The 18,248-nt window shown below is 39.4% G+C and overlaps 1 protein-coding gene across 1 annotated transcript; it reads right to left on the bottom strand.

Moving 5' to 3' along the window:
- Window positions 1-921: 921 nt before the first annotated feature.
- Window positions 922-2,660, bottom strand: LOC125490592. The gene is made up of 2 exons (XM_048630345.1): window positions 2,603-2,660; window positions 922-2,166 (listed from the first exon to the last, which is right to left on the bottom strand). The coding sequence occupies exon 2, from the start codon at window positions 2,148-2,150 to the stop codon at window positions 969-971; it is 1,182 nt and encodes a 393-aa protein (XP_048486302.1). The 5' UTR covers window positions 2,151-2,166; window positions 2,603-2,660; the 3' UTR covers window positions 922-968.
- Between the last annotated feature and the right edge of the window lie 15,588 nt (window positions 2,661-18,248).

The raw sequence follows: 18,248 nt of genomic DNA, 5'->3' as shown, positions 1-18,248 counted from the left end.
CCTCCTGTAACGTTGTAACAATACAATTGTAAAAATCACTTATGCTAACTTTATGACAATCACAACATTTATTTTCATTTTCATTATTATCACAGTTATTACATTGACTAGACGTTTTTATCGCTATAAATTTATCATGACAATACTTGGCATAATTATTTATTTGATCCATATTTCTACACTTCCAAAGCACATTATTGATATCAGTCTTATTGTAAATATGTACATTCTTAATATTAAAAATCTTAATGTCAGCTTTTATAAAAATAGGGTAATGATCAGACCAACGAACATCGTTATCTACCCAAACTTTGGTAACTGAGTCCCAAGCGGCTTCAGTTGACAAACAGTGGTCAAGCCACCTACGGGAGCCACTAGATTCACACATAAAAGTAAATGTACCGGACTCAACTCCTAAGTAATTTATATCCGCACATACCCAATTGTTTTCCGAGCAATAGCTCAGCAGCTCACGCCCAAACGGTGCGCTCGGGTGCGCGTTGAAGTCGCCGAGGGCAAATGCAGCCTCAACGTTGTTGTCATCAACAACGGCACCAATACACGCTAAACAGTTCGTAAAATCCGTTAGATTATCTGCTATGTCGCACGGCATATAAATAGTAAAGACCAGAAACACACTATTACATAAACTTATTTTAATGGCCGCTATTCTATCAGATTTACAGTCAACAATGGTTACATTAGTAAACACTGACTTCCGCCACAACAGCGCCAGTCCCCCGTAGGGCCGACCTCGCAGCACTCCAGCCCCGGTGTCCACCGATGACGTAGATAAACAGGCAAAGTCATTATCGATTTCATTTACGAAATTAAGATCTTGCGGTAAAAGCCAAGTTTCCTGAAGCGCTACGATGTCAGCTGTTTTACAAATATCGCGCACATGAACAATGGACTTTTTCAATGATTTACAATTGAAAGAGGCCATTAATAAGTGGTTAGTTAGGTGTTTATCCATTATTGGTACTATTGGGTCGTGTAAGGCGCGAAGTACGCTCTCTGTATCGCCTGTAGACCAAGCCAGCGGGCCAAAAGTTGTTATTTAGGATAGTACCTACTTTACTACCAGGGATCATAACTTTAAACGAATTAAAACTAGTTTCCCGCTGCGGCATTAAAAGTTCGACACTTAGGCATTTTTCATTCATGTCGTCAAAGTGTTCCTGAATGTCTTTCTCGGTAATGTGTTTCATTAATCGAGACACATAGATAGCACAGGCGGGCTCCACGACCTGCAGTCTATTACTCGATTGCAAGGTGCCTCTCATATTTTTATTCTTACTACGCTTCTTATGCGACACCGTAGTAAATCCATTGTCATTAACACCCTTGTTGTCATTGGGCATACGGTCGACAGTCCCTCCCTCGCTACGCAAAATATCACGGTAGGTAGGCGTGTGCGAAATCTCGGCATCAACAAATTCGTCATCCGTAGGCATCGCCGACTCGGGCGACGGTGGACAGGCCGCGGCCGGCTCGGAAACCGGTCCGCTATCTTGTTCACTGCTCGTCAACATCGGCGCGCGAATGTCGCCCTTAACATACGCACGTGACGCAGTCGCCGGGCTATTCTGCGTCGAGATAGATGACCGCCCAGTTAAACCGTTTGAGTTGTTAAATTGAGATGGTTGTTTTTTGCTGAAGGGTTTCTTCTGCACTGCCACCCTGGTCTGGTCTGGTGTCCACCTCGATCTAAGCCGAGATAATTCGTCTTGAAGCGTTATGAACTCTGATTTTGAGACAGAGTTAGTTTTTAAGTCAAGCATTTCCGACTTAAGTAAAGTCAGGTCTTTCAGTAGTCGCGTTACGTCGACATGGTCGAAGGTCACAGGAGGAAGTCGGTCAAGGTTCTTCGCCACAAACGTGGGCTGAACGTCAGGATCAGTTGCTTTAAGGAGCACTATAACATCTTTAATATTCTTTTTCTTCTTGTCTTCACCTTTTCTATTAACACAGCGTGCACCGGAAATTTCTTGAAATAGTACCGATTTACCCGTATCTATTTCGGCGTCAGAGAAGTTCGTAGCACATATTTGTATAAGGCTCACATCGTCGATTATGTCAATTTTATTCTGAACAAATGTTAAGAATTCGTCAATGATGGTTTTCTTATTAGTATTTATTTCACTCATTATTACAAGAACGAGAATAGCCCTCGCGCCCTAGAGCCCTAATCGTGGGCTATTCACAGAAATTTACGCGTCGAGTTTTGGAGCTCACACGCAACCAGATAAGGGTTTTGACAAGAACCTTATCAGGTCACTGTAGGTTGAACAGTCACCTACATAAAATGGGTCTGTCCGACACTCCAATTTGTAGATTCTGCAATGAAGAGGACGAAACGCCCATGCATTTTCTCTGTGAATGTGAGGCCATCATTCACAAGAGAAACAGAATCTTGGGCGGCTACAAATTAGCCCCCATAGATGTCAGGTCTCTCCCTCCCGGTAAAATCATCAGGTTTATAAAAGACCTGGGCCTGGAGAGTGAGATTTGACTCGGCAAGGGGAGTCACAATATATCTTTTAGGTCGCAGTGGCGAATGGGCACTGGTTGCCCTCCCCTTTTCTATAACTATAACTATATAGCCCTCGCGCGCGGAAGGTGCGACAGTCATAGCCGCATACACAACCATACACGATACCGATAATAAACGTGTAAATAGGTAGACTGTGTGCAATTTATAAATCCATGATTACTTATATAAATGTATCCTTTATTATATTGTTGACCTGTTTTTAACCGACTTCAAAAAAAGGAGGAGGTTCTGAATTCGTCGGGATCTTTTTTTTATATTTTTTATGTATGTTCACCGATTACTCCGCCGTTTATGGAGCGATTTTGAAAATTCTTTTTTTGTTGTATAGGGTTGAGCTCCCAGGGGGTCCCATTTTTTTTTTAAATTTTATCTCACCCCCAATGGTGGGTAAAGGGGTAAAAACAGGGTATGAATTTCCATTTTCGGCACCTATTAACCGATTCTAATGAAATTTAGAACGTAAATATAGTTCTTATAACAAAAATATATGATGGTGACCTAGAGCTGATCTGATGATGGAAACGGAAGACAGTCAAGGGAACTCCTCAACGGTATATAGCAACTACCTCGTGTTTAGGCTTGAATGATTCGTATTGACTAGTAGGGCTTATTGGTAACATTTGCATCTAACTTTTGATTGAAAATTATTGCAAATAAACTAAAAACAACAAAATAAAATAATAATTTAAAAAATTTAAAAACCGACTTCAAAAACCTACTAAAATGTAGGTATACTCAAGAAATAATTTCAGGTTTACACCAATTCTATTTGACAGTACAAATATACCTAAGCAGGACTGTTCTTTTTTGAAGTTGGTGCAATATTTCTTCAGATTACTTTGTCACCGCACCAACATCAAAAAAGAATAACAGTTCCTGAGAAGGTTTTCAATTCGTCGGGATCTTTTTTTTTAAATATTTTTTATGTAAGTATAATCAACGATTACTCCGCAAAAGGGGTAAAAACAGGGTATGAATTTCCATTTTGGGCACATATTAACCGATTGTAATGAAATTAAGAACGTAAATATAGTTCTTATAACAAAAAAATATGATGGTGACCTTGAGCTGATCTGATGATGGAAACGGAAGGCAGTCAGGGGAACTCCTCAACGCCGTATAGCAACTACTTCGTGTTTAGGCTTGAATGATTCGTATTGATTAGTAGGACTTTTTGGTATCATTTGCACCTTACTTTTGATTGAAAATTATTGCAAATAAACTAAAAACTATTAAAATAAAATAATAATTAAAAAAATTAAAAAACCGACTTCATAAAACCACTAAAATGTAAGAAATAGTTTAAGGTTTACACAAATTCTACTCGTATGTGACAGTACAAATATACCTAAGCAGGAACTGTTCTTTTTTGAAGTTGGTGCCATATTTCTTTAGATTACGTTGTCACCGCACCAACATCAAAAAAGAAAAATTAAGTATTTCTTACATTTTAGTGGTTTTTTAAGTCGGTTTTTAAATCGCAACAAACAATATAACTACCCTCGGTGGCACTGTCGTTACCTATCAATATCTTTCACTTCAGTATTATTGTTATCCTCATGTGGAAAAACAGTCGTTAGTAATAAAAACATAATGTTAGCAGATTGGTCCGCCCCCCCCCCCCCCCCGCGTGATGGCGTCTTCGACAAACTTGCGCAATAACAACCGCCTTATCCCTATTTGCTGGAATATCATCAAATTTATAAGAGCATTTGACTTCAGATATTGTGTTCCTTCCGCAATCTTTCACTTCCATTTGGTTATTTCAGTTCATTTACGATGTAATAAATATGGATCGGTACATTTGTGGCTGTTTGTAGTTAGCAGAAGGTTTAAATACTGAATAACAACTGTGCATGAAATTTAATACAAAAAAAAAGAAATCTACATTTACTTTTGTAGTTAAGTTTGTTCACACCACAGCTTCAAATTTTCACATATCTGCGGGTGCACGACTGTGTAAGTCTCCTACTAGTAAAACTAACAGTTGAAATGCAGCTCTTACCACCCACACATTAGGACCAGTACGGGTTGTATAAACGTTTAGCGACTGTGCGTGAACTGTACCCAAGTGTTGTGTCTGCCGCTAGCGGTGGGGCTCCGGCAACATGCTCGCGGCTCAACTATTGCATTACGGAGTCGGCGCAAGCCATGAGAGCACATAAATTACATTGTTAAACTAAGAAGGGCCGATTACCCGGACAGATTGGATGACAGAGTGTTATGGCGCTCCTTGGACCTACGTCCAGCAGTGTACAATTACGGGCTAAAGATGCGGTATTTACACAATGTCGGATAGTGAAAATACCATAGGGGACTATAGTTGTAATAAGAACTTCGCATTAGGTTGTACATATTTAAGATGAATTCAGTAATTAACTTAGGAATCCGTAGCGTAACGTAGGACATGCACACATACACAGGGTGTAAATTGCACAATTAATCACAAGCAGATGATCCCATTCCCGCGTACGTATTTGTGTGTGTATGTGTGTGTGTGTATTGGGAGTCGTGGACATGACTTCTCCAGCTCACTCCGGGATATAATATTGTATAAGCTCGCGTATAGATGCCAATTGGTTACCGACGACATGAGGTTACAACAGTCGTGTTGTCGCCATGTCACTGTTGATGCCGGTTTCTATGCATTTATATATACATATGTTCGTGTCGTCGAACGATATATTACTGGCTGTAAATGAATACACACAACGGTCGTGTGGCATCGCTGTTGTACTGCCCATGAGTCCTCGCTGGGTCTCGTGGCGTGGTCCATCGCGTGGAGCTTGACAAGTTTGTTTTTTCATCCGCGAAGTTCCTTCACCGCTAAGTCGGACGCTATGCAAATTTCTGCATAATTATGAAGCGTTTTACATACGGGCTTGTATCTCGCAGCTCTAAACATTATGTTTTTGCATTTTTTGTCACGCCGCTGTGTAAATATTCAATTTAAACTAACTTTTCTGCCAGCCCGGACTTTATTTTTCTTACAAAAAACTGCGCAAAAATATGAGGCCGCAAAGAAAAAAACTTGAAATGTTCTTGTTTGGTAGTTGTGATTCAGGGTCGGTCACAAAGCATGTGTCGAGGCTCGTGGAGGCTCGAGGTGTCAACTTATACAGCACATTAGTGGCTAAGATTGTGGCTAATCCCGCCCGCCCCGCGCCGCCCCGCCGCCCCGCCCGCCCCCGCCGGCGCCCACTAATGCGGGAATTAGCGATATTCAGCCCGCCGCGCTTTGATTACGGAACACTGCACACCATCATCGCCCGTAAGCCGATAGATTAAGGTTCGTTTTGTGTCGTCGTGGACTCACGATGTCCGGGGCTGGTTACTGAGCCGGGCTGATGATTCCCAGCTCGTCTTAAAAAAGCACACATTTAACCTATACATAAAAAAGATGACAAATTAGACGTTAACAACTACCGACCAATATCATTGCTGGTAACGCTTTCAAAAATTTTTGAAAAGATCATGATAAGCAGGTTACGGTCCTTTTTAGTGTCGAATAGCGTACTTGCGAGGGAACAATTCGGTTTCCAGAAGGGCGTATCCACAAATGATGCGATCTTCGACATGGCCGACTTTGTCGCAGAAGCTCTGGACCATCGACAGATCATCTCTACAGTTCTGCTAGATCTCTCAAAGGCCTTTGATCATGTTGACCATGAAACTCTTATTTATTTATTTATACACTTCATTGTACACATACAAATAAAAACATAAAAGAGAACAGTTACAAATCAAAAAACACAAACGTATACAAAGGCGGGCTTATTGCCAAAAAGCAATTTCTTCCAGCCAACCTTCGACTGGGTGAAAGAAAAATGCCATTAGATCCCTTAACTAATTTGAGTAGGTACAATTATCAAACTGAACTTAGCCTATGATTTAAACCTAACCTTAAAATTATTACTGTATAGATTACAACTACTTACAACATAAAATATACTTATAAAAATAACATCATACTTATATATAAATAATACTACATAAATATAAATACATATATATATAAATACCTATTTTACCTGCCAACCTAATGATTCAAAATAGTGATGCCTAACATTTTTTTTAAAAGTTGCCATTGATGGTGACTGTCGCACTTCCTCTGGCAAGGAGTTCCACAAACATGCTGCCTTCATTGCGAATGAATCGCTATAAGAGGCGGCATTATGATCAGGAATGCTCAACAATTTGTTCTCTACTGACCTCAACGCTCTGCCCTGAGAATGAGAACACAAAAACGAAAACTTGCACTTCAGGTATTGGGGAGATGAGGGGTTATTTAAAACACTGTACAATATGTTGAGAATGTGAGTATTCCGGCGAAGGCGAATTGGAAGCCACTGTAATTGAGCTCGATACTCAGAAATGTGATCATATTTGCGCAATCCGAAAATGAATCGGATGCACAAGTTCTGGAGACGTTCGAGTTTGTTGAGTAGCTCTTCAGTGAGGTCAAGATAGCTTACATCGGCGTAATCAAGAATAGGGAGCAGTAAGGACTGTGCCAACGTAACTTTAGTGTTCAGTGGTAGAAAGTACTGCAAGCGCTTAAGAGAATGGAAGGACGCGAACATCTTCTTGCTGACAGCATCTACTTGGGGAATCCAAGAAAGTGTGCAATCCATGATCACGCCAAGATTTTTTACCGAAGCTACGTATGGTATGACAGTCTGATCGTATGTGACTCTCATGACAGCTGACACGTCAATTTTACGAAGCATTCGTGAGCTTCCGAGGATAATTGCTTGTGATTTCGAGGGATTGAGCAGTAGACCGAAAGACTTGACCCACTTAGAAATAATTTCCAAGTTTTCATTAATACAACTAACGGCCGTGTTCAAGCTCTCAGGTGGTGCACCGGCATAGAGCTGAAGATCGTCTGCATATAGGTGGTAGTTAGAAGTAAGTTTGTTTGCCAGGATGTTGATAAACAGGGAGAACAGTAAAGGAGAAAGGACGCCGCCTTGAGGAACGCCAGCAAGAACTTGACACCAAGAAGAACTCTCAGCATCAGTACGTACACACTGCTGACGCCCTTTGAGATAAGACTCGAACCACTTTGTAACTGCCGGAGATACGTTAAGAGATTGAATAACACCAAGGAGTAACTCGAAGTCAACCGAGTTGAATGCATTGCTGAAGTCCAGCAACGCAAGGACTGTAAGTTTCTGATCGTCGATGTTGTGCCTGATGTCATCGGTGACTTTTATTAAAGCTGTAACTGTACTATGGCCTGGACGAAAGCCGGATTGAAATGAGTTCAGGAGTTGGTTGTTGGAGAGGTAGGAGGACAACTGTTCGAAGACTAGGCGCTCGAGAACTTTGGATAGAAAGGGTAGGATAGAAATGGGTCGGAACTGGGACAAGGACGTGGGATTAGGGACTTTTGGTAATGGAAGAATGAAGGCCTTTTTCCAAAGGCTGGGAAAAGAACTGCAAAGTAAAGCACTATTATTGCCAAAAACCATATAATATTTTGTACAAAGAACATAATATAAGTGTCAAATACTTATTCTGAGATTTTGTTACAAATTTTTAACGTTATCGTTACTAGATATAGTTCGTTACCGAATAAAATTACAGATTAACTACGCTTATGACATTGACAATTTGACATTGACACTTGAAAACAAACACAAAACAAAATTAAGAAATACGAAACTGAAGGTGGAATAATTTTAAAGAATAATTAATTACCTTCAATCTAAAGTTCGAAAAAAGAACACTGAAAAACTTGGTAATTAGGCACTGAAAAACACACATTAGCGCTTGTCCTTGGACACAGTGGCCTTACTTCGCGTCACGGGTGCCGCGGCCGAGGGAGCCGGCTTGCTGGGCTTAGACAAAGCCTTGTCACCGGGTGCCTTCGCGGCCGCCGTGGTCGTCGGAGCTGCTGCAGGATGCTTCCTGCACAGCTCGTCCAGCTGCGCCGCCGACACGATCTTGACGCGGCTGTCATCAGGGAGCTTTACATACACGGCCCCATTGGCCGTCCAGCACGCCCGGATGCCGAAGTGCTTGCGACTGCGGCTGTACAGCTCCTGCCTTGTCCTGGTCAAGAACTCCGAGACCACCACTGAGCTAGTCTTAAGGCACTTCTTCTTGGACCAAATGGTTGCCTTTGTGGACATACTGGCTAGTCTGACAAGAATGGGACGCGGTCGCTTGGAGTTTGGTGCACCCAATCTTATGCACTGCTGCATAGAAGACTCTTGGAAGTCAGCGATCCCCAGCTTAGCCACAGCAATGTTGGAGATTACACCAGGAAGGTGCTCATTGGGGTCTTCTGATATACCAGAGAAGAGCAAGACCTTGCGTCGACTCTGAGAGTCTAGCTCGTCCACCTGCTGCATAAGGCCAACAACTTGGTCTTGGAGTAAGCGCAAGATGTCCATCACTGACTTTTTGAACGCCTCAAAGTCCTTAGTGAGGCTGTCGAGATCCTTCATCTTCTCCGGGGTACTAGAAGCCTTCAGCCTCCGCTCGTAGTCCTCCATCCAGGACCCAAGCACTTTCTCTATGCCAATCTGTTTATTTAGGATGTCTTGTGCAGTGGCCATGATTGCTGTGTTTGTTTTTATTGTGTAAGGTTTGGCAGGTGAGTGCAGTTTGTTGTTACTGCATACAGTAATAGTACTACAGTTGTAGTTTAAATAAATAGCAGTCAGCTGATGTTGCTAACAATTATTAGTCAACTTTATGTATATAATTATACCAAAAAACTGTATTGAGACTAAAAATTTGTATTTAAACAATAATTAATTAAAAGATCTAATTAATTTACTTGTTACTTTTTTTGCTGCTACCTCCCAAAAAAAAGGGAAAACTCTTCTAGATATTTTGGATAGGTATGGGATTCGGGGCACTGTAAATGATTGGTTTAGGTCATACCTTCAAGACAGAGAGCAAAGCGTACTTTTGCCTGTCATAAATCAAAAACATACAATGGTCAACATGGAGTCGGAAGTATTGATTGTCAGAAGAGGCGTGCCTCAGGGAAGCATACTGGGACCGTTACTTTTCCTATTGTATGTAAACCACCTTCCCAATATTATCAATGAAAAAATTATTATGTTCGCTGATGATGTTTCAGTATTTTTCAAATTTGATAAAGACACCGTAATCAATAGGGCAACTGTCACTTCAGAGTCAATTCAAAATATAATAACCTGGTTTAAACAATTAAATTTAAGTACAAATGTTAATAAAACTAAAATGCTCTACTTCAGGAACTATAACACACCCAAAAATGACCTTGTGATAAATTATAATGACTCAATTATTGAAAGTGTTCCTCACGCAAAATTTCTAGGCATCTATGTATTTTTATTTTATTTTATTATTGTTAAGGAAACATACAGAGCAGATGGATGCATTAAAGTTAAATACATAAGTAGTACTTTTTCCAATAAAGTTTCCATTAATATTTAAAGACATTTTAGTTTTAAAAATCCACAATACACACTAAAAACTTAACACACACAAAAACATGGTTACACAGAGCAATTATACTACAAAATTAACAGAAAAATTACAAAGGTCACAGAAACTATGCAAAATTTAAGATACTACAAGGCTCAATATAATAATCCTTATAAACCTATTCACAAAAGGTATTCATTAGGTATTTTTTAAATATACACATTTTAGTATGGAATGGATCAAGTTTGGAGAAGTTTTTATTAAAAGATGTACATGCACGTGATATAAAAGCATTATCAGCATACTTGGTTCGAGTTGAAGGTACATGGAATAACTTAGGCTTTCGACAAGTTACCCTAGGGCATAAAATAGGTACTTTAGAAAGCAAGTTTGGGGAGTCAATTTTATTATTAAGTAATTTGTACATAAACATTTGATCAAGATAATTGCGCCTATTTTTAAGTGATAAAAGTGAAATGGAGTTATCGGATTTGAGTTTGTTAGTATTAATTCTATAAAATAGATGTTTAAGAAAAGTTTCTTGTATTTTTTCTAGTTTTCCCACATATACAGCGTACTGCGGGTTCCAAATAGTCGACGCATATTCAAGGAGAGGACGAACAAGACTATTGTAAAGAAGCAGCATGGTATCCGCTTTTTCGAATTCCTTACCAGTTCTTAATATAAATCCAAGCATTCGGAATGCTTTGTTAGTAATATAAGCTATATGTGAATCAAATCTTAGTTTGCTATCAAGGAGAACACCTAAATCTTTTACTTCATAGACTCTAAGAAGGACCTCATTATTAAGTTTATAATTGTAATTTATATGAGTCTTCTTTCTTGTGAAAGATATTATGGCACACTTCTGCGCGTTTAACCCTAGCTTATTATCTGTGCAGTAGGTACAAAGACGGTTTAGGTCTTCTTGTAGCGATATACAATCATCTACAGTCTTTACTATTTTAAATATTTTATTATCATCAGCGTAAAGTAAAAAAGAGCTATTTAAGAAAACGCATGATATGTCATTTATAAAAGCTATGAACAATAAAGGTCCCAAATGAGATCCCTGAGGGACGCCGGAAAACACTGGAACAAAGGATGATGTGAAACCTTTTACGGTGACTGCTTGTGATCGATTTCTAAGATATGAGTCAAGCCAACGCAAGAGGTCGCCGTGCACTCCGAACTCCAGCAGCTTCTGAACGAGTAAATTATGTGATACTCGATCAAACGCCTTGGAATAATCAGTGTACACGGCGTCCACCTGGTGGCCAGAGTCAAGAGCATTGATCACAATATCAAGAAATTCGTTCAAATTGCTTTCAGTGGATTTTTTTGGCATAAAACCATGCTGTTCTGGTATAATGTATGGACGGATATGTGGGAAAATTTCATCAAAAACAATTTTTTCAAACAACTTGCCTAACACAGATAATTTTGATATAGGTCGGTAATCTTTAATATTATGTCTGTCCCCAGATTTAAAGATAGGAACGACCAGGCACTTCTTCCATGAGAGAGGAAAAATGCCCATTTTTAAGGATAAATTAAATATTAAACATAAAGGAATCACAAGTGTCTTGGAACACTTCCTGATGAACACCGGATGAATACCGTCCGGACCACTACCTTTGTTTATGTTTATGCTCTTTAGATAATTAAAAACTTTATGATGACTAAGAGTAATAGTACTTAGATTCAGGGGTGAAGAAATAGGTGGTGATCTGAATGTATGGTTAACTATGGAATCAGGTACAAACACTGATTGGAAATATTTATTAAATAGATTACTTATATTTGAACCATCATTCGCATTATCATCTCCTAAATACATTGAGTCAGGGATACATGGGGTCTTCTTCTTATATTTTATGAACGACCAGAAATACTTACTATTTTTTCTTAAAATACTTTCACTTTTAAAAATAAAATAAGTATAGCATGATTTCTCAACTTTTTTTGGCGAGATCTTAGGAGTGAAAATTCATTATAATCTGATTGACGGCCATATAGTTTCCACTTCTTATGTTTTTTTAATTTATTATTTATAATTTTTATCAATGATTTTGAAAACCACGGTGGAAAACGGTTGTTAAACTTCACTAGGCGGGAAGGAATGTGCCTAGCTATGATATCACCTATAATTTCATAAAAAGTATCCAATGCAGCGTCCACGTCATCAGGATTCAGGATACTGTCCCACGGAGTTGATGAGATTTCAGAATTAATAGCCTCGTAGTCAGCAGCGTGGAATTTATACTGAAGTCGAGGTTCCGGCGCGAGCGCGGCCTGCGCCACGCACTCCAGGGACGCCTGCAGCGCGGGGTGGTGCTTGTTCTCGGGCACGAGCGGCTCCGCACAGCGACTTACCAGACACCCCAAGTTCGAGATGACTAGATCCAACATTTTACCATTTGAATTCGGTATACCATTAAATTGCTTAAGATCAGTAAGTGATAAAAAAGTAGACAGGAGACATGCCAATCTGTCATGAGTATTGGTAGTCAGTGCATGGGAATTACCCGGTGCTGGAAACCACGCAGCGTTGGTAATATTAAAATCACCTAAAATTAGTGTAGAATCATCCGGGTTGTTGTTAAGTAATTCATCCATGAACTCGAAAAAACACTGTTCAGAGTCGGCCTGAGTCTTACAATGTGGAAAATAGCAACAATAAACACGGAGTAGCTCACCAGCAAGCCGCACGGCCACAGAGATGCAGTCCGCGGCCTGCAGCGGCGGCGGGGGGGGCGCCGCGCTGCACGCCACCTGCAGTCCGCGCCGCACCGCCACCAACACGCCACCTCCCAGCGACTGTCCCGTGCTGTCGTAGTCTCGGTCCCGGCGGTACACTACGTACCTATCACCGAACAGCTCAGAGTCCAAGACACTAGGCAATAACCAGGTTTCAGATAAACATATCAAATCATAGTCATGACCTAAGAGATTCTTAAAGAAAAGGTTAGTTTTCGTCCTCAAACCTTGCACGTTTTGATAATAAATATTTAGTTTGCTAGCATTGAATGGAAAAAAATTGTTTTAAAATAAAACATACAGGCAAAATTAAGTAGATGCAATACAACTCCAAGTTGTTATTGTAAATAATGTCATAGGCGTAAATTGAGAAATGTTGTTTCATAACTTTTCTAACTAGTTTAATAATAAGTGCATAAAGACAGGTAGATAAGCAGTTATCAATAAAATAAATTAAGTTATTTGTTTTCAAGTTGGGGAAAATTGAAATAAAAACTCGAACCAAATATGCCAGATATATCAAGTAATTATATGTTCGGATGGACAGAATATAAGGCAGCGTTCCCACTACGCCGGACCGGCAGATCTGCCGCGCCGGTAAATCTGCCGGAAGAGCTAGTGGCTGTACAATTTATATGAAGCTATTCACATTATCCCGGGTCCGGCATTTTTGCCGAGCCCGGCATTTCTACCGAACGTTTTGTCACTAGGAATTGCCGGTAGAACGACCGGGCCCGGAGTAATGTGAACGAGTTTGTGCCGGTATCTGTCCCCCGCTCGCCCCGCTCGTGCTCCCCTCGCCCCTGGATGTAAAATGAAAAGAATGGAAAATCTTTCCCGTAAAATAGGGTGTACCCAATGTTTTCTTTTATTTTGCCTTCTATTAAGATACCACCACAACACAACAATTTCGTCGTCCATTGTGCGCGCAGGTCCAAATTCAACTGAGGACTGTCTGAATTTCTTTCGGGATCCGATGTAATGTGAACACTCTGTCCGGTGTCCGGTTTTCGGCAGATCTGCCGGTCCGGCGTAGTGGGAACGCTGCCTAAGGCGGCGAGATGACATAATTATTACAAAGACCACAGTTGATGGTCATATAAAAAGTAGACATAATATTTGTACTCGGTAAACATAGTATACAAAATAGTACCTTCCGTGAAAGGATCATTAATTGTAATGTATATTGTAACGGGTCTGGATATGCAAGTGATATTATTAGTAGTATTATTATTAAAGATATTACATACTTTAGGTAACTATAGCCGACATTGGAGCTCGGATACTGTAAAAAGACATAAATTTTAATACTTATACAATCTTGTGTAAATCCTTCTCAGAGAGTATATTTATTATAGGGCTAGTATCATTCTTGCGAACTTTTATGCTACAATTTCGGACCCAAACGTATTTATAATTAAGGTCAGTTGCATTTTTTTTGACTTGGCGCAGTAGAAGCCGGTTCTTCGGTGTCAGATGGTCGTTAAAATGCAGAGTCATCTTGTTTGCGAAGCCCAGGTCCGTAGCCGTTAGCCTCAGCTTCCTGAGCGCCGCCACGAACTCGTCCTTCTTGTAACGCGAGACGAAGCGAAGAATAATGCAGCGAGGCTTGCTATTATCGGCGTTCATGTGGGCCACTCTCGATATGAAGTCCAGTTCAGTTGATGCATCATAAGGGAGACCAGCGAGATGAACAAGTTTCTTAAATATGGTAAGCAAATTCTCGTCTTTGGACTCGGGCACCCCCTGTATCTCAACGTTGTGGCGGCGAACCCATTGGTCATTCCGGTTCAGGTCATCGATTATGGTCGTAATGGACTTTTGCTGCACTTCCGAATCTTTGGAGACCTGAGCCACTTTTGATTCAAGTTTCGTCACCTTCTTCGTAAACTCCTCGAATTTGGCCGTGTGAAAGTTGAGGGATGTTTGAAGTTCCAGTATGTCTGAGCGGACGGTGTTGACATTAGAATTCAGTTCATCGAGCCGACACAACTTCTTATCCATGGCAGCCAGCTGTTGAAGAATACGCGAGAGGCAAACATTGGTGGAAACCACATCGCCTTCCCCATCACCTCGAGCCGAAACATTTGTATTGTCCGGCGAGGGTAGACCGGCCGGCGGCGCGGCCGCTGGTAACGGACTCACTTTATTTACGGGATCAATTGCTGACGAGGTGGATCCTTCACGGCAGGTCTGGCACCTCCACTGAGACTTACGTTCTCCGAGACGTTTATAGCCTACTTCTTGAATACCACCACAATGGAAGTGGAAAGACCCACGACATATGGAGCACACAGCACAATCACCAACTACTTCATCACATCGATTGCACTTCATGTTATTATTATGTTAACACGAATAGTTTATATATAAAGCACGAATTTTAATGATGGTCCAGTCTAATTTGTTAATTAAACTATCTTGTAAACAACTTTGGCTCGAGCGCGTAACCGGTTCTTGTCGCGACGGTGTATGCGGGCGGAATCGCGACGGTGTATGCGGGCGGAATGTCTGACGGTATTTATCCATGTAGATGAATACTTAAACTGGAAGAAACACATCGAAATGCTTGAAAGTCGATTAAGCAGCTTTTGTTACGCACTTAGATCACTGTCCTACATCTCCACAAGCAAAGCTTGCCTCGAGAGTTACTTTGCTTTTTTCCAATCCAGGATTTTGTATGGGCTGGCAGTATGGGGTGGTAGTGTACACATTGGAACTATTTTTCTTCTACAAAAACGTTGTATACGTATTCTGGATGGTTTAAAATCAAATAGGGAGTCTTGTAGGGAATCATTTAAGAAATTAAATATCCACACCATCACATCTCTATATGTAATCGAGCTGTGTAAATTGGTGAAGCGATACCCATCAAAGTTCCCCCCAAGACCCCAGGGCCCGAGCAACCGACTTAACGAGAGGCTTAAATTTGATTTGGAGGTGCCACAGACCAGGACCTCTACATACTCTCGAACGGTCAAAATAGCGGCAATAAAAACTTTTAATAGCCTACCAGAGGATATCAAATCATTGACGGGAACAAAATTTTTCTGGAAATTAAAAACCTACCTGCTTCATCATCATCATCATCATCATAGCCTCAATGAATTTTATGAGTTGAATAAAATTAATGGTTAAAAATTATAAACGTAATGCAAATTCAATATACTTAATGATTTATTTTAATTATTTTTTATTTATTTACTATTATATCTCTAAGAATTGAAATTATTTTTATAAAAAATCGATAACATATACCTATCTTGCTATTAAAACAATAATTGTAAGAATGATATGTAATTAATTAATAGGCAATGTTAACTTAAAATGTTAATTGTGGTTATTTAAATTGTTATTTCTATTCTCATGCAATGTAATGTTAAATTATAATGTTAATGCAAGGCAATGTTAATTTATAATGTTAATTGTGGATACTTAAATTGTTATTTATATTCTCATGCATGCTGTGTTATTTTGTGCTACACCCAAAGCGGTAAAATTACATTGATACTTTTATTATTGTACCTAAGACTAACAATATACATGTAATTTAAGGCAATAAAGAACTGAACTGGCTTCGTGATGTGTGATACCTGCCGCTTGTCGAGGAAATTAAAAACTTCATTTCTAAGCAATGCTTATGGAAATGTAATAATAATTTCAACGCAGAATAATAACGGCCTCATGCTTCCAATTTACTAAATCAAAAAGCTCAGCAATAAGACCTAACTAACTTTCCCTTAACACTAAACCTTGTTTGTAAATTCCTTTGTGGTAGAGAAAGAGTGAGAAAGTATAGCATTTTACAAACATCCCTATCTACTGTGCCAATTTACTTAAGTATAAGAAAAAAACAATACAAGTAGCTTCTCTTTACAGTGGCAGTATTGAATTGCATAATAAAGGCAACGGAAATAAAACAAACACATTACATTAGCCAATAGCTCAGCTGTTTAGTGGCGGCGAGGAGCCGAGCGGAGCGGCAGTAACCAGCAGTGGCTCGAGAGCCGGGGGGCACTATGCATGCTTACGAAAAACAATCGGTAGGCCTACTACAGCGAGACTAAAATGGTGGTTAGCACAGCGCTCTGAAGCTTAGAAAACAAAATTAAGGCGCACTGCTGGTGCTCTAACCACGATCTTATCTCCTTGTATTAAACGTACTGATTGTATGACAGCTCTAGTTGTTTAGTTTTTCGTTAGCTATAGTGTAGTGACCCCCCTGCAGTGGCTAGTACATGGTGGTGGCTCGGAGGAGAGCGCGGCGCGGTGGCTCGCTCGGTAATAAAATACTGTAACATCTGTTGCTGGCCACGCTTTTATAAATAAATACTTTTTCCGTCGCTCGGCTAAGCTTGTTTCTGACTTTTGGTGCTTTCTTATCTACATTAAAATTACTTATTTAAATATAATTAAGGTAGTATATTTTTTTAGTATAATGTGTTGTAAGTAAATTTCGACAATTCTAGAGAAAAAAAACCAAACTCCATTACAACCGATACGTGATCCTTTCAGTGGTCACTTTTACCATTTTACCACATTTCTCTGAATCTCTAAATTGTTAGTATTTAAGTACTTAATAATAGTAATATGAATATTCATACATGAGCCCGGCTGCTATTATTTTAGAGATGTATTGAACGAATTTATCAATGTTCATTCTTTCCATTTTTTAAGGAACAGCCGACCCGTTCAGATTACTGTACAAAATTCCATTAAGTAGGTACCTTTTGTTGATTTTTTATCAACTTGCCGACTGAAAAATGAATAGTCTTACAGAATCAAATAAAACTTGATTTGAATTGCAAAAATATTCAGCTCACTTTCATTCGAATTCGTCCGACAGATAATTGAATAATACAATTTGTAGTTTGGAATTTACCGGCTACACTGTAGGCGGGTACACTTTGCCGTAAAAATATTCATTTAGATAACATTAGTGTACCCTTGTTAAAAATAAAATAAATTTTAATTAGTATACTTGTACTAATCATTTATCTTTGTTGTGATCACGTATTTTTATACAATCTACATCCGCCTCGTTTTTCTACTTATAATGTAGAAATATTAATCTTATTTGCTGAAATGAAAATTTTGTATTGTGATCCCTCTGTACCTAGACCGAAATAGCAACTTTTTTTGTGAATTTTTCTCATGTGAAACTTTTTTGCGGCGAAGCTTCTATGAAATCCAATTAATTTATCATGAATATGGAATAATAAATCATAGGCACTCAGAAAAACCAGATCAACGTTTTAATCTACTTTATATTCTTGAAATCTTTTATTTGGGTTGGTAATTTAACATAAATTATGTTTTTATAACAAGTTTAGGAGTCCGTCAACATTTTCTTCGTTTATCTGTTGGTCTTTTGAACAATTTGCATTTATATTGGAACTGGTACCCCGTCGACTGCGGCGCTTCCGACTTTTTCGGCGGTTGTTTGTGGATTGTTTCAGATTACAAATGGAAATTAGATTTAATTTTTCAATTTGTATCC

Source organism: Plutella xylostella, chromosome 4 (genome assembly GCF_932276165.1).
Source record: "Plutella xylostella chromosome 4, ilPluXylo3.1, whole genome shotgun sequence".
NCBI classification, from domain to species: Eukaryota; Metazoa; Arthropoda; class Insecta; order Lepidoptera; family Plutellidae; genus Plutella; species Plutella xylostella.
This window is presented reverse-complemented; position numbering and strand designations above follow the sequence as displayed.

Bases quoted from the DNA above. Each gene is read 5' to 3' on its own strand.
- LOC125490592 (XM_048630345.1), bottom strand. From the start codon at position 2,150: ATGAGTGAAATAAATACTAATAAGAAAACCATCATTGACGAATTCTTA.